Source organism: Mercurialis annua, linkage group LG2 (genome assembly GCF_937616625.2).
Source record: "Mercurialis annua linkage group LG2, ddMerAnnu1.2, whole genome shotgun sequence".
Taxonomy (NCBI): domain Eukaryota; kingdom Viridiplantae; phylum Streptophyta; class Magnoliopsida; order Malpighiales; family Euphorbiaceae; genus Mercurialis; species Mercurialis annua.
Window position 1 is genome coordinate 13,103,014 of NC_065571.1, and position 24,561 is coordinate 13,127,574.

Genomic DNA, 24,561 nt, shown 5'->3' on the forward strand with positions numbered 1-24,561 from the left:
ACGAATGAATGACGAGAATGATGTGACCGCGATGAGAGAAAACATTGATGATTTGAAGAAAAAGAAGGAAGAAGAAAGGAGGAATGGTCATTGTAACGAAGGACAAAATTATCCTATTTTAATAATGAATCTCCGTGATTTTGGTTTTTAGATAGTTATGAAAACTTAATTTTTTTATTGAGAGAATTCTGCATATTTTCAGTTGGTGATGTATTTATGAAAGTAAATGGACTATTTGGGTGATTTATGTGCTTAACCCTTTCTTTCATTCATGCTCATTTATTGTTTACATTAGAAAGCTAAAAACGCAAATTATTACAATTTTTACCTACTTCATCTAATCCATACATGTCATGACTCAAAATATTGAGCCGCAACCGGCGTTAGGGAACGAGAGTGGTAGCTCCGGAACCCGTAGCAAGCCTCAAACCACTATTAATTTTTCGCAAATAATAAACAAATACATTAAACAATTAACATTAAACAACGGAAGCAACACATTTATATATATCATATAATCATATATGTACACTAACTGTTTCAAAACCTCGCGGGCTCTATTTACCGTACCCTGTACGAACTGGCCTCGCGGTACTATATACATCAGTTAGTGTCTCAAAACATCTCACCGGCATCTGGGGCCGTGGATCATATATCAAACACGTAGCCTATCAAAAAAGCATATAAATAATGACAGCAGTTGATATATATACAATCAAAATGAACTGCTGTCTAAGCTACTATTCTGTCGACACAGGACCACTACTGCAGCATTCACAGAAGTCAGAAACTATACATACACAGCTGACTTTTGGACTTCAAAAATTTGGCCTCTAGCTAGGTCAACAAACTAAGCACCTGAAAGACATCAAAGGTGAGGGGTCAGTATTTGGAAAAATACTGAGTGAGTTGACATTTACTAACAATATTAATATAGAAACATAGCATCGCATCTCAAGAAAACGATAATATAAAACATATAAACATGTATTTGATCCGTACGAAACTAATATCCTAGCATGCGACACATTTCTCGAATAATCATATATCATTAAACCCAATCGTCAATCTCAAGCTGTGAGTTCAACTCACTAGTGGCCCAGCCACTAGATACGGGGACTCCGGACTACACCGTAGCCGAGTACTCACTCGTATCAACTCATATACCCAATCGTAAATTTCATAATCATCATCAGCTCCCAGCTGTGTCAAGTCATTTCTCAAATGCAAACATACTAGACTGACTCGATACTGGTGATCACACAGCCTATTGACACTCAATATGTAGCTAGTTTCTTCGGATCGCATACTAGTTCTCGTAAATAAACTTAATAGAAACATGTAACATTAAATCAAATCATATAACATGCGATGCGTAAAAACAGTATACATATTTATATAAAATAACTTTATATATATATAATACACGAAAGTAAAATGCAACTCACAGTGACCGCTATCCAAGTAAGGATGTGGTTGATCTGATAGTACACTCTCGTTAGTCCGCATCTAGTGACCCCACTATTCGCTGACACGTCTGACAAATTGTTTAATGATTAGACGTGCACCTTATACTTTAATATGTATAATACTTTTAAGTTCTAGGGTTTAGTTTTATTTTTTAACATTATTTATAATCTCGATATTCCTTAATCATAATTACGATATCTCGAACTCTGTTTCTCGTATTCGAGAAACGTATAATATCTTTGACATTTTTCGTTAGCGTAGCTCACGTAAAACGTCGAGCTAAAACTTTACTTTTTAATTTATCGGGGTCCTTAATCGTTTTTAGGATCTAATATTGAAATATCGAAATTCCATTTCTTTAAGACTAAAAGTCCATTTTAGTCCCTCGAGCAAAAAGTCCATTTTAATCCCTCGGGCAAAAAGTCCATTTTAGTCCCTCGTGGACACACTGCGCGCCCGCACAGGGTGGTGTGCGTTCGCACACCGTGGGTGTGCGTCTGCACACCTTCACTGGTGTGCGTCCGCACACCGTGGGTGTGCGTCTGCACACCTTCACTGGTGTGCGTCCGCACACCGCTGGTGTGCGATCGCATACCATGTGCGATTCGCACGCAGTCCCGGAAACGTCGTTTCCGGGCTTCCCGTCGTGCTATCATTCGCCATACACACTAAACACTTCATTTCCGATAAAATCCGTATTTTGCTTTCTCCAAAAACGCTAAAACCGAGCTTAAATCAATAAATTTCTATTTTATACCAAAACCATCATTTAATTCGAATTTTCCACCAAATACCAAAATATTTACCTCAAAACGAAGCTTAGGATCGATAGAGGATTCGATTCTGAAGAAATCGCCGCAAAAATCACTCGATTCGGACGTCGAACGGCGAAACGGCGGCGAAACGTAATCGATCGGCGTTATTTCCTTCACTTTCTCGATTGTTCTCTGTTCTTCTTCTTTGAATTTGAGTTTCTTATATTAAATAGCTAAAGGCTTACTTTGATCCTTATTCTTTTTGTTCCTTATCATTTATCCTTTAAACTTTTCTTTCCTACGATTTAATCCATAACTAAATCGTTAAACTCTTTTATTATAACTTATACGGATTATTTATATCCGATAAATAATACAAAATTCGATATTAACACTTTCCCGTCAAAATCCAATATTTTTATTTTCGACACAAAGTGGCTAAATTACCACTTTGGTCCCTATACCTTATTTTAGACTTTTCTTGACATTTTTCCTTTTAATTCCAATTCTAACTTTAGAATTGAAATATAATCTTAATTTCTTCATAATAAATTTCCCGAAACCGACCTACTTAAAATTTATTTACTGTACTTTTATAAGAAATTCTTCTGATATTGCCACTCTGGCGAATCAAAACTGGACACGTGGTCCAATTAGCTAATTAAATATTTTGGGGTATTACAATACATGTGTCCCTTTAATTAGAAAAAAAGTGACAGATCAACACATAACCCAAATTGGGTTTCACCATTCAGATAAACAAACAAACCCTTAACAATCTCTCATCTTCTTCTTCCATGAATTCAATAGTCCAACACTCACCACCGCCACAACAACGGACTTCAGCAATGAATGAATGCCACCTCAGCACCGTGCATGAATTTGAGAAAAAGTGGTAGTTCATGCATGAAAATGAGAAAATTTAAACTACGTGATTAAAATGAGAAAACATGTAGAGTTGATGATTTTTTTTGACATTAATCCTATTATATTTAAATTTTTATATAATTTGGCTCCCCTTTAAATTTATTTATGGCTTTGTCCTGTTTGTGATTAAATTGAAAAAACAAATATAGTTTATGAATTTAATTAACATTACCCTTTTATAATTTAATAATTTATTTGAAAAGAAAATTTTATGATTAAAATATTACTATAGCATCTTTCTAATGTTTCGGTTTTTCGTTACGGGAATTTACTTAAGATCCAGAACCATACTAATTGATAAATTTTCGGTCCGGTTTGGTTCGAAAAAATCAATGGTCATCAGATAGTTTTCAGTTTTGCATACTTTCAGTACGGTTTTCAATTCGGGTACGGAGACCTCCAAGATCCGTGCACGACCCTAGTAATAAACTGTAACATTAATAAACAAAATGAAAATATTTTTATTCGAAAGATGAGGACGTATTAATTCTGCATATATATAGCTTTCAATAAAGGTAACAGGTATTGTTTCAAAAATAAATAAATAAAAATAAAGGTAGCAGGTATGAACCATTATAGTATACATTAAACCTAAGAAACAAACGACATAAAACTTAAACGACAGGGGTTGAAGAAATGAAACATCCAAGTGATAATTATGAATGGGCTGAATAATGAAACAATAAAAAGTGATAATTATGAAATCAAATCAATCAGTTAAGATATATATAGGCCATAAACTGTATTCATAAGTAATTATAACTATAACACGTGCAGATATATGGAAAATGAGTAAATGAGCAATACAAATTCAACATCTGCATTTCAAGTTTGACCATTGTAACTTTTTTTTCCTTCTAACTGAAATATATCCTTAGGGTTAATAAATAAATATTAATTATTATAAAAAGAATAATAAGGACAAAATTTTAGTAATAAGACAAAGATACAGAAGATTCACGAGAATGAAAACCTATCAGTTAAGTATTGTTAATCTTTTGTTGCTTTCTTCTACTATATAAACCTAAGTTTTTTTATATAAAACGTCTGCTTCTTCCATGCTACACATATTACGCTCTGAAAAAGAAATGCTTACTAACAAGTTTTCTTTTAAGAAATAATAATATTATTACCTTAGCATAAATAATATTATAAGTATACCGCTGCTGTACGTGATCGATCCGACTTGCGGTTTAACAGTAGAGTGAAGATAATATTTGCCGAATTTTGAATTCTCAGAGCTAACGAAAGGACTAAAAGGATTAAGGTAAATATTTATTATTTATATTGTTTATAATTTGTTGTATGATTGTTTTTCTTTCCTTATGTGTTATTTGTGGGGCTTTAACTATTGCAGAATAAGTTTTTTTATCTTTTTTATTGTTGACAATTTAAATCAAAATTCATTCAAACTAATTTGAAATTAATTTATCTGTATATCATTTTGTTATCTATAAATTTATTTATATATATATATATGTTATATATATATATATATATATATATATAATATTGTACAATTGTTACGATTTATATAGAATGAAAAAAAAAGGGAACTCCAAAAATAGAAACGGAATACAAACTTTATATAAAAAAAATATAGGGAGAGAATTTTGAAATTTCATTTATATAAATAAAGTGAATTAATTTATTTAAAAATCACATTTATTATTTTTTTGATATAGTGAAAATAAAATTTTTCATATATTATATTACTTAAAATATATTTTGCAAAAATAATAAAAATAAGAGTATTTAAAAAAAATGTTAATTCTATTTTGAATTTGAAATTTATTAATAGAATGTTAAAAAATATTTCATATATATTCATAATAATTTAATAAATAATATAAATGTTACATAAAAAAACCAAAATAAAATACATTTAAATTAATTTCAATTTATTTAATAGTTTTGATATAATTGAAATCATTTTATATATGTGCATTCTGTTTTTTTTTTTTCTAAATTTTAAATTGTAGACAATAAATTGTTAAGTAGAAAATTAATTTATTTATTTTAAATGTATTTAGGTAAAGATGGTTTTAATGATAAGAACTCCTCGCCGCATACATACACCTGAACAGCGAGCTCGAGTTAAATCCATAATGAGAATGTTAAATAATATGCACATGTCGATTAATGATGATTTTAATCAGCATATTATTATAGTTAATAATCAGATACAAGAAATTATCTTTGCAGGAAATGTTATGGATGAAGAGAGTAGATGTCGTTTTTTGCGTAAAACTTTGCTAAAATCTGATCAAATGCTTTTTGATTTTATAAAAAGAAATGAAAGTTTAGATATTAATTATGCGTCAGTTGTTGAGAAATTAGTACAAGAGCGTAAAAGACGTGATATAGTTATGGCAGATTATTGGCATAATCATATGATGCGTTCGCCCAATATTTTAAATATTTCATACAAGCGGTCAAGAAACATACCTTTACTATTACAAGAATCGATCCCTCGATGTATGCGAAGGCTTTCGTGATATTTTATATATAATATTAGTGTGTATTGAGTTTTGTAATCGTAGACATTTTGTAAATAGCAGTATATGTACATATAACTGTTACTGTACGTACATTGTATAATATAATAGTTGAAATTTTTGTATCTAGAAATGTAATTTCAGTTTTAGTTATTATTATTTTCTGAGAAATAAATTTACTATTAATAAAGTATAAGTCAGGTAGTAATTATATTATGGATGTGTAAAAAAGTATTATTATTAAGCACAATTAGGTAAAATTGTTTAACGTTAAAATTATATGATGCAATCTAATTTAATGATGAATAAATATTCAACGGATACGGCATTATAATTTTGGATATCACTATTTCCTCTCTATGAATATAATTTCAAAAATGGCATTGCAATTCCTAAAATTAAATAAATTTATAAAATATGTATGGGTGAAATAATATAATAGCTATGTTTAGACTAATAATATGTTATTTGATGCAATAAAAAAATTAGAAATTATATTTTATAGATCATATCACATTGTTGATATTTTAAAAAAAATAAAAAAAATCATATCATGTTTAACTCATATGAAAAAATATGTAGAATTACTATAATAAGACAAGTTAATTTATAAAATTATTAATAAATAATAGTTTTAAGAATAACAAAAATAAAAACTTCAATGTGTATTATTATATTTAATCTTAAATGCATTTATTTTATGATTTGAGTTCCTTTTTTATAAATATTTTAAAAAAAAAACTATTGTATAAATACCTATGATAATTGACATGTGATAACTAATAATAAAGTTTTTTACCAAAATAAATAAATTCTATTATTTGGTATTTAGATATCTATGGAATAGAATGTCAGATTTTTCAGTTTTATTAAAAACATTTATTTTTTTATTGTAGATTGTGCTACCAGTTGCAGTAAGAATTTCGGTTACTTAAAGCATCAAAAGGTAACATTTCATATATTTTCATATTTGTCAATTTAAATTTTATTTTTTTATGCAATTTTTTTTATATAATAGGTATCAACAATTTTAAAAGCTAGACTTTTTATGGCAAGTGTAAAAAAATACAAAAGGAAACGAGGTAAATTAGTTAATTAATTAAGTTATATAATTAATATCAATATGTGAAAATATTTAAATTAATATAATTAGTTATTTTTATGTGTAGGAGACGAAAATATTATCTTAAATTTTGGCCGACCAACTGAAAAATGTCAGTTTTGTGATGCAATTTTTTGGAAAGAAGAGAAAACAGGAAAAGATCCAAAAACTAAAAAATTACAATTTTCCTTATGCTGTAATAATGGACGAGTTCGATTACCATTTATAAAATCAGCACCAAACTTTTTAGAATATGTATTAAGTTGTAATAAAGATAAAATAACATTAAAATTTCAAAAAGAAATTCGAATGTATAATTCTATGTTCGCAATGACATCTATAGGTGGAAAAATTGATTATGAAATAAATAAAAAAGGTGGACCATATACATTTCGAATGAGTGGGCTAAATTATCATTTTATTGGATCTTTATTACCATTAGAAGAAAACCGACCTAAATTTGCACAACTATATATATATGATACCGAAAATGAATTAAATAATAGAATATCTATATTTTTAAACTTTGAAGAAAGAACAATAATAGATACACAAATAGTAGAAAGTTTAATAAAAATGTTCGATAAGCATAATGAAATTATTAAACATTTTCGAATAGCTAGAGATAGATTTAAAGAAAATCATATTATACCAATGCGACTAAAATTATTAGGAAATCGAAATAATGAATTTCAATATAACACTCCAACAGGAAATGAAATTGCTGGATTAATTGTTGGGGATTTTGGGTGTGAAGGTAAACATAGAGATATTATCGTTGAAGATAAGATTGAAGGTTTACGGAGAATAAGTGATTTACACCCATTATTTATGTCAATGCAATATCCTATTTTATTTCCTTATGGAGAAGATGGTTATTACATTGATATTCCATATAATATTTTACCAAATAAAATTAAAAGACAATTTGTTACTATGAGAGAATATTATGCATTTAGACTACAAATACGTGCACAAGAAGGAAAAACATTACTTAAAGGTGGAAAATTATTACAACAATATATTGTTGATGCATATACATGCATAGAACAAGAAAGACTTGATTACATTAGAAGAAATCAAGTAAGTTTGAGATCAGAAATCTATTTAGGAATTAAAGATGCTATATATCGAAATGACATTACATCAAAAAATATAGGAAAAATAATTTTACCATCCAGTTATACTGGAAGTCCAAGATATATGTATCAAAATTATTTAGATGCAATGACTATTTGTAAAAATTATGGACATCCTGATTTATTTATTACTTTTACAGCTAATCCTCAACGGACCGAAATTTTAACTTTGTCGAATTTGATAGATGAAAAGAAGAAGGAAAATGCTCCTGAATTATTTGTAGAGTATTTAATACTAAATTAGATTTTTTAATAAAAGATCTTATGAAAAGAAAATTTTTTAGAAAAACTGATGCAATTTTATACACAATTGAATTTCAAAAAAGAGGATTACCACATGCACATATATTATTGTGGTTAGAAAAGAATTTTAAACTTTTAAACCCAGCAAATATTGACTCAATAATATCAGCTGAAATTCCTAATAAAGAAAATGATTTGTTTGGTTATGAAACTGTAGGCAAATTTATGATTCATGGACCATGTGGATTTTTTAATCAACAATCTCCATGTATGAAAAATTCTAAATGTTCAAAATTTTATCCGAAAAAAATACAAAATGAAACAACAATTGACACACAAGGTTATGTAACCTACAGAAGACGTAATCAACATATGTATTTGATGAAAAATGGAGAAGAAATTAATGATTCTTTTGTTGTACCTTACAATAGATATTTATTAACAAAAAATCAAGCTCATATAAATGTTGAAGCTTGCAGTAAATCAATGCTAATAAAGTATTTATTTAAATATATAAGTAAAGGACCAGATCGAATTAGAGCAGTAATTGAAAATATATCAAACAAAGAAAATATAAGTGAAAATGATGGAAATGAAGGAACGAGTAATACAAACGAACATGAAATCATAGATGAAATAAAAACATATTTAGATTGTAGATATTTATCAGCATGTGAAGCTGCATGGCGGATTTATCAATTTCCAATTCATTATAGAATTCCTTCAGTCGAAAGATTACAAATACATTTACCAGATATGAATACAATAATATTCAAAGAAAATGAAGAAATCAAAGCTATTTTAGCTAAACCCGGGATTGAAAAAACAATGCTCACCGAATGGATGGAAACAAATAAACTATATGAAAATGCACGTAATTTAACATATGTAGATTTTTGTACAAAATGGGTTTGGAATGCAAAATTTAAAATTTGGACAGAAAGAAAAACACGTCGATCAATTGGAAGAATAGCATATATACATCCAAATGCTGGAGAACTGTATTATTTAAGATTGTTATTAAACATAATTAAAGGCGCAACAAGTTTTGATTTTTTAAAAACAGTTGAAAATATAACTCATTCAACATTTAAATCAGCATGTAACGCTTTAGGTTTATTGGGAAACGATAAAGAATGGAGTGAAACATTAGATAAAGCATCTTATTGGGCAACATCAAAACAATTAAGAGAATTATTTACAACATTAATTATTTATTGTGAAGTAGCTGATCCATCTAAATTGTTAGAAAATCATTGGACAAAATTTGGAGATGATATTATATATAAATTAAAAAAAATGTTACATAATAAAAATTTACAAATTCCAAATAAAGAATTAAAAAATCATGTATTATCTCAATTAGAAATACAATTCAATAATAATGCTTCTTCATTATGTCAACATAACTTGCCGATGCCTATTTCAAATATAACTTTTAATGTAGAAAATCGATTGTTATATGAAGAATTAGATTATGATATAGCTGAATTAGAAAAAAAAAACATAATACAATGTATAATTGTTTAAATATTGAACAATTGCAAATATATAATAAAATTATTAACGCGGTAAAAAATAATACAAATGAATTATTTTTTATATACGGATATGGTGGAACAGGTAAAACATTTTTGTATGAAACAATTATTACAAAATTACGATATGAAAAATTAATAGTTTTAGCTGTAGCTTCTTCAGGAATTGCTTCTTTGTTATTACCAAAAGGTAGAACAGCTCATTCAAGGTTTAAAATACCTTTAAATATTGATGAATGTTCAACATGTGAAATAAAAAAAGGGACACAATTGGCAAAATTATTAAAAGAAACAAGTTTAATTGTTTGGGATGAAGCACCGATGACTCATAGATATTGCTTTGAGGCTTTAAATAAATCATTACAGGATATTATGAGTGAAGAAAATGAAAATTCAAAAGAAAAAATATTTGGTGGAAAAATTTTAGTATTAGGTGGAGATTTTAGACAAATATTACCTGTAATAATTAATGGAGATAAATTTGATACAATAAATGCATCAATTGTTAAATCATTTTTATGGGACCATTTTCAAATACATAGTTTAACAATTAATATGCGATTAAAAAAAAATACTAATATTAATAAACAAAAAATAATATCTGAATTTAATACTTGGATGTTAAGTGTTGGAAATGGAAGTGCACCGACTATTAAAAGAGAGACTAATGAAGAAGAAGCTACATGGATAAAAATACCTGACGCTTTCATAATATCAAATACTAACAACCAAATGAAAAATTTAATTAATGCAATATATGAAAATTTTTCGACAAATTATTATGATTCAAATTACCTAATAAAAAGATCAATAGTTACTCCAACAAATAATGCTGTCTATGAAATAAATACATATTTATTATCGCAAACATCGGAAAATGAAAAAACTTATTATAGCTATGATAGTATTTGTGAAAATTGTAATGCGTCAAAAGAGTTCAATATACAATATCCTCCTGAATATTTAAATTCATTAAATTTTAGCGGAATACCGCATCATGAATTAAATTTAAAAATTCATACGCCAATTATGTTATTACGAAATTTAAATCCAAGTTTAGGATTATGTAATGGATCACGATTACTAATAATTCGACTAGGAAAGAAAATTATTGAGGCAAAAAATCTTACAGGTTCTAATGTTGGCGAAATTACTCAAATACCACGAATCTCAATGACAGTAATAGATAAAAAATTACCGTTCATATTTAAAAGAAGACAATTTCCGATTAATGTATATTATGCAATGACAATTAACAAAAGTCAAGGTCAAACGTTAAAAAAAATTGGAATATATTTACCTCAACCAGTATTTACGCACGGCCAATTGTATGTTGCTATTTCAAGAGTTTCATCACCTAAGGGATTGAAAATAATGATTCAGGAAGACGATGTGAAGTATAAAAATTATACAAAAAATATTGTATATAAAGAGATTTTGGAAAATTTGTAATATTAATTATTATTATACTAAATATAAGTATTAATACAAATTTATAATATGAATTACCATTACTAAATTATGTTATTCATACATTATTTCAGGTAAGAAAATGGCGTACAATATAATAGCTGAAATAACAAATGACAAAAAATATTGGAAAATTAAAGCTCGCATTTTGCGGATATGGGAATTTAAGCAAAATATAAATGATGATGACCCGTTTGGACTGGACATGCTACTCATTGATGAACAGGTAAATGTAATATTCAAATTTGTTTGCAAATAAATAAAAAAATAGAAATCTGTAATAATTTTATTTTATGTAATATTTGATATATTTATGTGTAGGGTACTACTATACAAGGCACAATTTGGAAATCTGATATTCCCTATTTCAGAGATATGCTACAAAAGAAAGAAATTTATACTATCTCTGGATTTAGGGTTACTCCTCAAAAAAAATCGCACAGATGCTCTGAACATCCTTATGCTATTCAAGTGGCAAAAAATACATTTGTGCGACGCATTCATAATTCTCGGGATCTTATCCCTTTTGAAAAGTTTCGATTTATCAAATATGAAGATTTGAGAGAAAGGATAGACCAGGACTTATATCTGACAGGTATGGTTTATGTTTCTAATATGCCGTAAAATATAAATATATTAATAAAAAGTATGATGTTATATTTAAAAACAAATAATTATATAATTAAAATTATAAATATTGTAGATTACATCGGAGAATTAATAGCAATGAGTCATTCCACTAACACATACACAAGGAAGCAAATGACTAAAAAACGTGATCTACGAATTCGAGATGAAAGGTAATTACTTCAATTCAATTTTATAATGGTTTCATTTATATTTTTTTTCTAAAATATATAATTATTATTTTTTTACAGGAAAAATGAAATTGTTGTGACTTTTTGGGGAAGTATGGCTGATAACTTTAATGAAGATGTTATTATTGAAGAACAGAAAAAAGGCCCTATTATAATGATCATTGCCGCAGCTGCTGTTAGAACCTATGGTGGTACGTAATTTTTGAAATTATATTTCTCAATTTTAAAATCTATATATTAACTTGATTAATAAAAAAATATTTCGTATTTATGTTCAAATTATCAATAGGGGCTTTAACGTTATCGGCTTGCTCAGCTACGACATATTATGTGAACTTAGATATTCCTGAGGTCGTTCAGCTGAAAAATATGTAAGTTTTTTTTATTATTGTTATAAATTTTAAAATTATGACATATTGAGTCACATATTTTTTTTATCACGCAGGCTACTTTTTGAAGAAAAAGAAATATTGATTATCGATCCGACGATATCAACAATTAGTCCACAGGAAAGAGCCAGATCAAACAGAAAAAATCTAACGGAGTTGTATAACATAGACGCAAATGAACATAAGGTATAAATATCCTTAATATATAAAAACATTATATACATAAATACTTATATTTAACTCAGACGATATTTTATCAGTGAGTTCGATTCACATGCAAAGCAACAATAATCGATATTGATACAACTACAGGATGGTGGTACAGAGCATGTCCAAAGTGTTACAGCGGTATAAAAACACATCAAGACAAAACACTTTGCATCAAATGTGGTATACCAAGTGATCCGATTAACTGGTAAAAGTATTAACTTTTTAATTTTTTTATTAAATACATATAAAACATAGTATAATTCTTATATTATGTTTATACCATTAGACAATAAAAATATAATTTCGAGTAAATTATACATTAATATTGTAATAATAAATAAAAGAAAATATGATATCTATATCTTATTACTTTCAGGTACAAGTTGAACTTAATAGTTCAAGATGATACAGGTTCGGCATCTTTATTAGTGTTTGGAAAAATTGCAGAAGAGTTAATTGGACTCCCAATTCAGATATTACTCCCGCAAACAATCAGTGACCAACACGAGCGACAAGCATTCTTTCCACGGGCACTTCAAAATCTAATCGGAATCACAAAGATATTTCAAATTATCATTGCCAGACAAGAGCTGAATGTCGCGAATCTTACATTGAAAGTCACTGAAATCTTTCCAAATGATGAATTGACTGATTATTCTGAAAGTTCAATAATGCCAATAACAGAAGTTTCTCAGGCTTCGTTAGTGTTTACGCCGATCAACACTGAATCTATACATGAATCATCAAGCAAGCGACTTAAAACCAGGTAATATAATTATAGTATAATACTATACGTTAATACATAATAATACAATATATTTAATTTTATTTTACTATTTTGTGAATACAGCCTTCAAGATAAAGGAAAAAATAAAGAAGAAGGAAGCGGAAAAATAGAGCAAGAAAAAACGAGCAAGCATGACCACGACGAAAAAGAACATGAAGACTAAAAAAATTCAAGTTCAAGTTAGTTCTTTTCATAGTGTACATATATGTATATATAAATGTAAATTTTGTTTGTGATGTGTGTGTAGATGTATATGTTATTGTATATATAATGGTTTGTCATAAACTTTTTTGCTGTAATATATAGTTTTATATTATGGAAATGAGACTCCGCAGCGTAGCGCGGGTATTATGCTAGTAAAGTATTAATATGGCAGGGATTTTAGTATGGGTAAATTACTTAAACCCCCTTATATTTTAATGAAATATACTAATTCATCTCTTAATTTTTGTAAATTCACTATAACAGTCCTCATGTTTAGATTTACTATATGATTACACCCATCTGTAAAAAAATTCATTAGTCAACCTGGTCAAAATATTAAATTTGACTCTTAAACTTATTTTTTATCCAATTTCATCCGTAAATTATCAAAATTAATTGATTATTTATTTTTATAAAATAATAAAAAATTTAATTAAAATATTATGTAATATTTTAATAAAATATATATTTATAAAATTCATAAACAAATTCTAAAAAATTAGAGATAATTTTAAAAACTGAATTATTAAAATGCGTTTGTCAATAAATTTCATTGATCGTGGATATATTAGATAAATTTTAGATTCATAAACTCTCATATTTTAGTAATTTTTATATCAATATGATTAATAAAATGATTCTTACAAAAAAGAATTAATATATTCAACATCAAAGTGAATAGTTAATAATTTGTTTGTTGAAATCTTACAAATATTTTAGAATATTTTCATAAAACATATAAATATATGTTTATTGAAATTTTACATGATATTTTTATTATTTTTTATTAAATTTATTATTATTTTAGAAAATTAAACATTAATTTCATATTTTAAAAAACAAATTAACAATTTTGGATGAAAGTGGACAACAAAACAAGTTCAAGAGTCAAATATAACCCTTTGACCAAGTTGACTAATGAAAAAAATTAACTGTAATTATATAATATATTTAAATATGAGGGGCGTCATAGTGGAATTACAAAAATCAAGGGATGAGTTAGTGTATTTCATTAAAATATGGGGAGTTTAAGTAATTTACCCTTTTAGTATTTATAAGTTATAACATTGTTCTTTAGCTCACCAAACTTCATTCAATTTCTTCAGGTTGACCATTGTTTTCCCATTTCAACTCTTGCGAGCAGAGTGGAGAAGGCCGACAAAACATGTATGTTCTTACTCCTTTTTCTTTTATCTTATTTTTGCTCCATTTCTGTTTGGTTGCTGAGAAAACACTCGGAAATTTTGTTGTTTGACTGTTTCTAACATCTCTGTTTGCATGCATTAGGTATAAAGTTTAAAGTTTATTAGTTGAAATTCTGATAATATGATCTAGGAAATCTTAGCTGCAAAATGGACGTTCATTTTAGTTTTAAATTAATAATTATCAGCTTAAGAAGAAAAAAATGAAAACCCTAAGTTTAATAAGTGGAGATAGAAATTAGAAAACATGCTGTCATTTTTGGAGTCTTATGCAAATCTATAAAATGTAATTTAATTTAGCTCAGTATGTCTAAACTATGTTGCACAAAAATTAAAATGCTAAAATGGGGGAATGCTAATATAGAAAATGATATAAATTTAAAGTTTTGAGTTTCCAAAAATGTTATCAAAATGGAAAGGAAGCTGAAAATGTAGAAGTTGATAAATTTGAAGTGCAATATAGTGTTCACGGAAATGGAAAGGACATGTTGAAACGGAAAATGAGAAACGTTAATTTTTTTTATAAGAAAATGTTGTAAATTTAATGTTTTGGAGTTTCAGATACATTTTTGGCATGAATACGAAACACTTAAATGTAGGATTAAATAAGTTTTTATGCAAGTAATGGTTTTGTTCCGAGCAGAACATTTGCGGAACTGCACGGATCCATCTGATTTGCATTGGTTTCTATTGAATTTCATGCTTAACAATTTTGGGTTTACTCTGTGGACTTTTGCAGATTTCATATCCTCTGTTCTCAGAATAATATTCTAAGCAAAATGGAAGTAGTACTAAATTCATCCCAAGCACAACAAGAGCAATTTCAGAACAAAAATCGAGACATTATCAGCAGTTTGCCAAGTGCGGTTATCTGTCGCATTTTGTCATTTATGCCGACGAAAGATGCTGTGGGAACAAGCATATTGTCTAGAAAATGGCGGTACGCTTGGATCGCTGTTCCTGTATTAGATTTTGATATTACCTTACCCTTTAATGAAGGAACTCCTAAGCAATCAGAAGAAAAATGCTTTAAGCAATTTGTAAACAGAGTGCTGATTCTTCGTTGTGATAAAATTGAAACCTTACGCCTTAAAGTAATTAACATTTCAGAGCGTCTCTATGACCACGTAAATTTGTGGATTTGCTCAGCAGTTATGCGAAATGTTGAGGAGCTTGATCTGGATTGCAAGTCATTTGAGCTTCCACAAATCCTCTTTAGTTGCAAGACAATAAAGATCTTGAAGCTTCGTCAGCATAAGGATAAGGATTTTAAGATTATTGAATCTGTGAGCCTTCCAAGACTCAAGGTGCTTCATCTTTTAGCATTTAGTGCTGCTAATTTGGAGAAGATCTTATCTGGCTCCCCAGTTCTCGAAGAACTAGTGGTTCGTAGAGATTCTTCAGATTATCTTACAATCTCCTTGAATGTCGTGTCATCTTCACTGAAACGTCTAACAATTTATCAGAACACTATTCGGAGAGGAGTGGACATTCGAAGAGTGGTTGTAAATGCCCCGAAACTTGAGTTTTTCGAGCTAGATGATTTTTTTTCTGGATATTTTACAGTGATGAAGGTGTCATCCCCAATTAAAGCAGTTATTGATGTTAGGAGTTCCTGTAAAAATCATGCATTAAGGATTCTTAAAAGAATCCCTAACGTCAGTGATTTATGCTTATCTGCATATACAGTCCAGGTAAAGTGATCATTTACATTTTTTTCCCCTTAAATCTGCTTATTTTTTATTTCACGCGTCGACGTTTCTTCATAGGCTCTCTTGAGGGGATCTGATGAAAAATTTCCAAGGTTCAATTTTTTGACTCGACTGGAGATGACAGCTTATGAAAATGGATGGTTTATGCTGCCAAAGATACTGAAATGGTCACCCAATTTGGAGGCCTTAACCCTTTATAGTTATGAGGTCATCACATCAATTCATGTAAAAATTGACATGCTATGTTTTTTGGTTTCTTTATATTGGCCTTTGATTTTTTTTATTATTGATGTTATATGTGCAGATAGATGATGATGGTTATGAATTTCTTGATGACACTATCTTTAACGAGGAAATGTCGGTGCCCAGTTGTTTGCTGTCATCTCTTGAGAGTCTTGAACTTAAAAGATTTGAAGGAGATGAAGCAGAAATGGAAGTTTTAGAATATTTCTTGAAGAATGCATCTATGTTGAAGATACTGAAAATTTCAGTTACCGTTGGGGTTGAGAAAGAGGCCGAAATTCTCAGGATGCTGCTTACGTTTCCAAGGGCCTCACCGAAATGCAAGATCGTATTAACTTGAAGTTGTTTTTTTATGGAAGAGAGACAAAAAGCTAGGCTCTTATTAGAAGGTATGGAAGAGTATAAATTTATACACTTCTGCAGCAAATATGCTTCATTTTGAGCTTTATCCAAAATATTGGTCACTTCATGCTGATGTTAGAGACTCTTGAATCTCTATTCTGTAACCCTATGTTGGCTTTCATGTTTCTAACTTAATGTAGAGAACATTGTATCTGGCTGTCCAAATCTTGAAGGCAGTCCGTATTTTGTACAACTACTAAGATAATCGGTAATGTCAGTGTCGTAAGCTTTCTTCACATGCGTTTGGTTCAAATGAATTTTATAAAGTACTCGTAGAATCTGCATGCTTCTTGACGAGGGAGATTATGTATTAGTTTATGATTTGAATGTGATACAAGATTAAGGGCAGGTCTCTTCTGTCAAATTTTAACACTAAATAAAGTGCCGATTCTTCACAATAATCCTATAAAAATGATGCTTAAAATGAGGGAGTAATTGTATAGAAAATTTGTTTTACTTTTCATAACTATTTTTCTTTGAAACAATTTAAACAATAACAGTCAATTTCCTATATATATATATATATATATATATATATATATATATATATATATATATATATATATATATATATATATATATATATATATATATATATATATCACGATCTTTAAAATTTTATCAATTTGCTTTATCATTTTCCCGAGCAATGCCAAATATATTCATGGCTTGGTTATAGGTGATGTGGTGCGATGTTGTATATATCAACTACTAAATAGAATAAAGTTTATTCATATAACCGTGTAATCTTTCGACGTGTAGGCAACTAGGCGTATATAAATTCATGAATAAAGGATCATTTCAACTTCTCAACTTGGCTAAAAATTCAAAAAAAAGTCCTCCCCCCCCCCCCCCCCCCCCCCAACGTAATTTACGACTTAGATAGCAATTTTCCCCCTAAACTTGCAAGTCATTGTCAATTAGCACATATTTTAACTTTGTTATTCACTATCAGTCTTAAAGAAGCTTTTTGCCCTTTAACTTATAAGCAATAGTCAATTTGTAGCACACATCATTATTTAAAATATAAAAAATAAATAATTATTAAAATTACATAATATTTGTAACACAATTAATTACTTATCAAATAATTGTGAATAATAATAAAATAAATAAATAAATATTAGTTATCAAATAATTAATCTACTAATAATATCTTACAAAATTTATTTTTTTGTAAAATTAGTCCAACATTAAATAAACAAATACACTACCTTATCATACAATTTTTTAATAATTTACTAAATAAAAATATATTGAATAAGTAATTAAAATAATTTTAAAACAATTCTGTAGAGATTTTAAAATTGACGTATAGAATTTAATGAAAGGGGTTATTAGTCCCATTTTAAAAAATTAGATGGCTTAAATGATCCAAAAATAACTTAAAGAGGTTATGTGGCTTTTTGGGAATACTTAAAGGTTAATTATCACACTTGAGGCACTAAAGCCAGTTTGATGAAGAACTGACACGGCGAGCTTGGGATTGTTGTCTTAGCCCACAAAATTTTGTTAAGTTTTTCGAAAATTGGAGTGAATCAGAGCTTTGTAAAGAAGTAATTTTGTAAATTTTGAAGAAACCCTCAATTCTACACTTGTGGAGTCACTCGAGCAGAGTCCAGAAGCCGAGAAATTATGTACCTTCTTACTCCTTTATATTTCATTTCTGTTTGGTTGCTGAGAAAGCACTGGGAAATTTTGTTGTTTGGCTGTTTGTAATCTTTCTCTTAGCATTAAGTATAAAATTTTAAGTATTTTAATGGAAATTTCTGATGATTTGAAATAAGTTTGACGATATTAACCTTGTGTAAGCAAACTGCAACTAGGAAATCTTATCTGCAAAATGAATATTCACTATAGTTTTTAAATTAAGAATTGTCAGTTTCAGTGGAGATCAAACCCTAATTTTTTGAAGCTTAAGAACATTTATCGAAGCTACCTAATTTCTGTTCAGTATGTGTAATTTGTAAACTATGTTGCGCGGAAAATGAAATGCTACAATGGGGAATGCTGAAACGGGAAATGGCAAACGATATATTTTACAGGGAAAGTTTATAACTTTAAAGTTTTGAGTTTCAAAAATGTTTCCGAAATGGAAATGGAACGCCAATAATGTAGGACTTGATGAGCTTCACGGAAACATAGTTGCTGCATGGAAATGGAAAGGAAATGTTGTAACAGACAATGAGAAACAATATTTATTATAAGAAAATTTTGTAAATTTGATGTTTGTAGTTTCAGATACATTTTTGGAACTGCATACGAAATGCTGAATAGGATTAGAAAAGTTTTCATTCAACATAGTAGTGTAAATGACATTTGTAATGTTGTGATCCATCAAATTGGTTTCTGTGGAATCTTCATGCTTAACAACTATGGGTTTGCTTTGTGGATTTTGGCAGATTTCGTACCGTCCATTCTTAGAATAATATTCTAAGCATAATGGAAGTACCAAATTCATCCCTAGCACAACATAAAAGATTTCAGAATAGAAATCGAGACATTATCAGCAGTTTGCCAGATGCGGTTATTTGTAACATTTTGTCATTTCTTCCAACGAAATATGTAGTTGGAACAAGCATTTTGTCTAGAAGATGGCGGTACACTTGGACCTCTGTTCCTGTATTAGATTTCGATGATACCTTAATCTCTCATCCAGAAACTGCTAAAAGATCAAAAGAACAGTGCTTTATGCAATTTGTTAACAGAGTATTGCTTCTTCATTGTGATAAAATCAAAACCTTACGCTATAAAGTAGTTAACATTCCAGATCGCCTCATGGACCACCACACAAATTTGTGGATTTGCTCAGCAGTTATGCGAAATATTGAGGAGCTTGATCTGGATTGTAAATCAATTGAGCTGCCTCAAATCCTCTTTAATTGCAAGACAATAAAGATCTTGAAGCTTCATGACAATATTCAGTTTAAGATTATTGCAACTGTGAGCCTTCCGAGACTCAAGGTACTTCATATTAAAAGAGTTAGTGTTGCTAATTTGGAGAAGATTTTACTTGGCTGCCCAACTCTTGAAGAATTAGTGGTTTGTAGAGATGTTGTTGATTATCATGCAACCACTTTGTATGTGGTGTCATCTTCACTGAAACGTCTAACAATTTATCAAAAGTATATGATGAGAGGATTGGATCCTCGAAGTGTGGTTATAAATGCCCCCAAACTTGAGTTTTTCGAGCTAGAGGATCATGTTTCTAGATATTTTACTGTGATGAAGGTGTCATCCCCGCTTGAAGCATCTATTGATGTTAGGAGTTCCTGTACAAATTATGCATTACAGCTTCTTAGAAGAATCACAAATGTCAGTGTTTTACACTTATCTGCATATACGCTCAGGGTAAATTCATTTACTTGTTCTTTTCTTTATTTTTTTTTCTTAATCTGCTTATATTTTGTATTATGCATCTACATTCTTTGTAGGCTCTCTTTCGGGCATCTGACGACAAATATCCGTGGTTGCGTTTCCTGACTCGATTGAAGATTGGAGCTATAGGATATGGATGGTTGATGCTGCCTAAGATACTGAAATGGTCACCCAATTTGGAGGCGTTCACCCTCTATAAGGTTATCTCATCGATTCATGCAATAAAGAGCTATTTGACTTTGATTTTTTTCTTATTAATGTTATATGCTTGCCAGGTAAATGATACAATTCCTCAGGAGACTATCTTTAAGGAGGAATCATCAGTGCCCGGTTGTTTTCTGTCGTCTCTTGAGAGTGTTGAACTTAAAAGATTTGGAGGAAATAAAGCGGAAATGGAAGTCTTAAAATATTTCCTGAAAAATGCATCTGTCTTGAAGATATTGAAAATTTCAATTTCTGGTACTACCTTTCAGAGAGAGGCTGAAATTCTCAGGATGCTGATTATGTTTCCAAGGGCCTCAACTGCATGCAAGATTCTCTTAACTTGATGTCTTATACGGAATCTGATAAGGTATGGAAGAATATAAATATTTATGCACTTCTGCAGACTGCAGCAAATATGCTTTGCGTTGAGCTTGATCATAAATATTGTATTCCGTATCCCAGCTCTTGACCAAAGACTCGTCGTCTTTAGTGTTTATAATACTAATGTTCTTAATCTAACGCACATAAGATCATATCTGGCTGTCCTAATCTTGAAGATAATTGGTAATGTTAGTGTTTTAAGCTTATCTTTATATGCATCTGAGTTTATTGATGTTTGTTTTGTTTAAAGGGTTAAATGCAATTAAATTACAAATTTTAGCACTATTTGTAAATAGAATATGGATTTTAAACTTGGTTGAATGAGTCACCAACTTTCATATTTTAGCAAATTGGAATATCAATTTTTTTGGCTAAATGTACATATTGGACCTTCATGTTTGGTTTGGTTTTTAATTTGAACACTAATGAACTTTTTTTTTTATGGAGATACTTAACATAATAAAAAAAATTCATATCGGACCCTCCGAATCTAAATATGCCACAGTCCAATAAGTTTTTCAAATTTTATTATTTATTTATGATATAGTTCATTGTATATTCAAATTTGTATCCGGTTTAACTGAATCTAGTCAAATCAAACTGAACAAAAAATATAATGTTATATAAAACTAATTTTTCTTTTAAATTAATTTATCCAATATTAAAGGTAAATTGAAATATTTTATTTTTAAAATTAAAAGATTTTATAAGTTTAAATTGAATTCAACTAAACTAAAAAAGGAATATTTACAAAAATACCTAAATAGAAAATAATATTTGCAAAATTCAACCCCAAATTGAAAGTTTTTAGTCTTACCCTAAATGATCTGAATTTTTACCATTTTTCTTTGTAGTTTTAAATAGTTTCAAAATAGGTTTTAAACATTCACACAATTTGCAACCATTTTTAAAAAAACTTTTTCTTAACAGTTTCAAGAGGTTCTAAACGGTTTCTAAACATACATTTTTGAAACCGCTTTTAAAACAGTTTCAAACATAATTTAAAAAAAAAGAGTATTTTTATAAATTTTCAGAGTAAAAGGATAAATTTTCAAAAAAGAGAGTAAAAGACTAAATTTAAAAAGAAATAAAAGATGAAAAAGATAAATTTTCAAAATTCGTAGTATTTTTTGCAAATATTTTGACAGACAGAGTATATTTGACAAATACTGAATAAAAACATCATTTTTAATAAATTTAAATTTAATCAAATCACATTTTTAGGTTTGATTAGATTATCCCATTTGGTTTGGTTTTTACTACCCACAAATTACTGAAACCCAATTCTCAAAAGAAAAATTACTGAAACCCTAATTTCGGCTTTCTGTGATGTTGTTTTCAAATCGAATTTACAGGTTTGATTAAAAAATATCAGCAGAGCAACAAAGAAGGTAAACTCCCTTATCAACTTTTTTCTTTGATGTTGTTTTACTCTTCTGGTTCTAATTAGGGTTTCATTTCAGTTGACACAACATTCATTTGTTTGCTCTCTTTTTGATACATTTGATAGGAAATAAAACTATAGAGTAATGCCTCTCTGTTTTTTGAATAATAAATTTAATCAAACCAAGAAAATGTTGATCTTTGCGGCTGATAATTGACACCCTGTTGGCTTTTTTGATCTCTAAGTAGATTTAGGTTTCAAATGCAGACTATATATGGCATGTTCCATTGACATAGACTTATATACGCAGTTCCGTAGAATGGATACTAGCACTATACGTGGAGGATCGAAACAAAAAGGCAAGAACGTAATTAGTAAATTGCCGAATCACCTAATAAGTCATATTCTATCACTTCTACCGACAAAACATGCAGTCGGTACTAGCAGGTTGTCCAAAAGATGGAGATATAAGTGGGCTAAAGTTCCTGTTCTTGACTTTGATGACACGATATTGTTCGATTATCTAAAAGGCGGTAAGTATCGAATTGGAGGTGTTAGCTTCATAAATTTTGTGGATCGAGTGTTGGTTAGAACATTCAATACTCCGATATATAAATTTTGTCTCAAATGCAGCAGGCGTAGAGTCTTCCACCTTACTGCATGGGTTAATACTGCATTAAAACATCAGCTTCGAGAGATTGATCTCAGAATTGACGTTGCAAAAAATTTCAGACTTCCTGCTGCATTCTTTTCTTGTCAAACGCTAGAGGTATTGAAGCTTGGTAAAAACTTTGAACTTCATGTTCCTGAATCATTTTGTTTCCCACATTTGAAAACCCTACATTTGGATTCAATTGACTTCCTAGAAGATTCTACATTTCATAAGTTCATTTCCAGTTGTCCTCTGCTTGAAGACTTGGTTTTGCTAGAGTGCAAAGTAGAATTTATCAAATTACTTAAAATGTCTGCCCCTGCGCTGAAATATTTGTCAATGGATTTCTTCTCTTATGAACATTATGATGATTATGAAAGTAGCGATTCTGATGCTGACTATTATGCTGGAAATGGTAACGAAGAATGGCAGCGGAAAATTGTTGTAGATGCACCTAAACTAGAAGTCTTCAAGTACAAGGATCATGTAGAAGAGGGATATTCCTTCGGGAACCTTCATGATCTTGATAGGGTAAAAATTGATGTGAAACTGAGTAAAGGAAATAGAGAAGACAATGATGATGGTAAATCTGCAACTGAATTACTCAGGTCGATCTCTAGTGCTAAATGTCTTAAGCTATCTAGAGACTCTTTAGAGGTTTGCTTGCTCCAATTCTTTAATTTAACTCTCTTTTGTACACACATCATATGAGGAAATCTCGTATGCTAATTCTATATTTTATCAATACTTCGTTTTTCTTGAAGGTACTTTCTCTTGTGAAAAGTCAAGATGTTCCTATGTTTAATAATTTGGTTACATTGATTCTGCCTTGTACCGAACATTGTGGATTCCTGCTGCCGAAGTTGCTTGAGCAATCACCTAACTTGGAGGCTCTTGTTTTCGGAAAGGTTAGTTGATTTTATTGAATGGTCATCAAATTTCATTTTCCAAACAAGGGTGCATGTCTGAATCTTGGATAATTGTATTATTTTCAGAAAAAAACAATGTACTTGGATATAATTTCTCAAAAGAATTTCAAGTGGGAGCCTCCATCCCAAGTTCCTGAGTGTGTGTCTCATCATCTTGAGACAGTTCAAATGCTGGGGCTTGATGGCCATGAAGAAGTGCTGAAGTTTGCTAAATACTTGCAAGAGAATGGCAAAGTTACCATCAATTGGCTATCGTCAAAAAAGTAGTAACATATCTTCCTTGCGAGGGTTTTTTTGGTTGAACCGAGTAGCGAGTAATATGTAGGTGTGATGTTGATTTCTTTATATAGTTTAAAATCAAACCGAACTGAAAAGTTATGAAGTTGGATGCCCTATGTCTGCTTGGATGTGTGGCAATCTAGATTCCAACTCTTCTCCTTTGTTATATATATAGCAAAACTTAAGAGTCTCTTCCGCTTATGCTTTTTTCTTGGCACGACATGATTAAATAATAACTGACACAA

General features: G+C 29.3%; 2 protein-coding genes across 4 annotated transcripts; both read left to right on the forward strand.

The window, feature by feature from the left end:
- Window positions 1-14,549: 14,549 nt before the first annotated feature.
- On the forward strand, window positions 14,550-17,345 carry LOC126666835 (putative F-box/FBD/LRR-repeat protein At5g22670). 3 transcript variants are annotated; one of them, XM_050359712.2, is made up of 5 exons: window positions 14,550-14,717; window positions 15,492-16,137; window positions 16,219-16,446; window positions 16,522-16,689; window positions 16,769-17,345. In XM_050359712.2, the coding sequence occupies exons 2-5, from the start codon at window positions 15,532-15,534 to the stop codon at window positions 17,045-17,047; spliced, it is 1,281 nt and encodes a 426-aa protein (XP_050215669.1). In that variant the 5' UTR covers window positions 14,550-14,717; window positions 15,492-15,531; the 3' UTR covers window positions 17,048-17,345. The 3 variants fall into 3 exon arrangements, with proteins under 3 accessions (XP_050215669.1, XP_050215667.1, XP_050215668.1); XM_050359710.2 differs by having other exon boundaries at window positions 14,552-14,717; window positions 15,492-16,446; XM_050359711.2 differs by having other exon boundaries at window positions 14,561-14,717; window positions 15,492-16,446; window positions 16,522-16,671.
- A 1,169-nt stretch (window positions 17,346-18,514) lies between these two features.
- LOC126668210 (putative F-box/LRR-repeat protein At3g42770) lies at window positions 18,515-24,517 on the forward strand. Its single transcript, XM_056104631.1, has 9 exons — window positions 18,515-18,746; window positions 19,512-20,460; window positions 20,544-20,687; window positions 20,763-21,031; window positions 21,095-21,255; window positions 22,428-22,463; window positions 22,699-23,765; window positions 23,873-24,016; window positions 24,104-24,517. The coding sequence occupies exons 2-9, from the start codon at window positions 19,552-19,554 to the stop codon at window positions 24,302-24,304; spliced, it is 2,931 nt and encodes a 976-aa protein (XP_055960606.1). The 5' UTR covers window positions 18,515-18,746; window positions 19,512-19,551; the 3' UTR covers window positions 24,305-24,517.
- Window positions 24,518-24,561: the final 44 nt, after the last annotated feature.

Bases quoted from the DNA above. Each gene is read 5' to 3' on its own strand.
- LOC126666835 (XM_050359710.2), top strand. From the start codon at position 15,532: ATGGAAGTAGTACTAAATTCATCCCAAGCACAACAAGAGCAATTTCAG. The intron at 16,447-16,521 runs GTAAAGTGATCA...GTTTCTTCATAG, and splicing joins TATCTGCATATACAGTCCAG to GCTCTCTTGAGGGGATCTGA. The intron at 16,690-16,768 runs GTAAAAATTGAC...TTATATGTGCAG, and splicing joins AGGTCATCACATCAATTCAT to ATAGATGATGATGGTTATGA.
- LOC126668210 (XM_056104631.1), top strand. From the start codon at position 19,552: ATGGAAGTACCAAATTCATCCCTAGCACAACATAAAAGATTTCAGAAT. The intron at 21,032-21,094 runs TTGATGTCTTAT...GCACTTCTGCAG, and splicing joins GCATGCAAGATTCTCTTAAC to ACTGCAGCAAATATGCTTTG. The intron at 21,256-22,427 runs GTAATGTTAGTG...TCGAATTTACAG, and splicing joins CCTAATCTTGAAGATAATTG to GTTTGATTAAAAAATATCAG.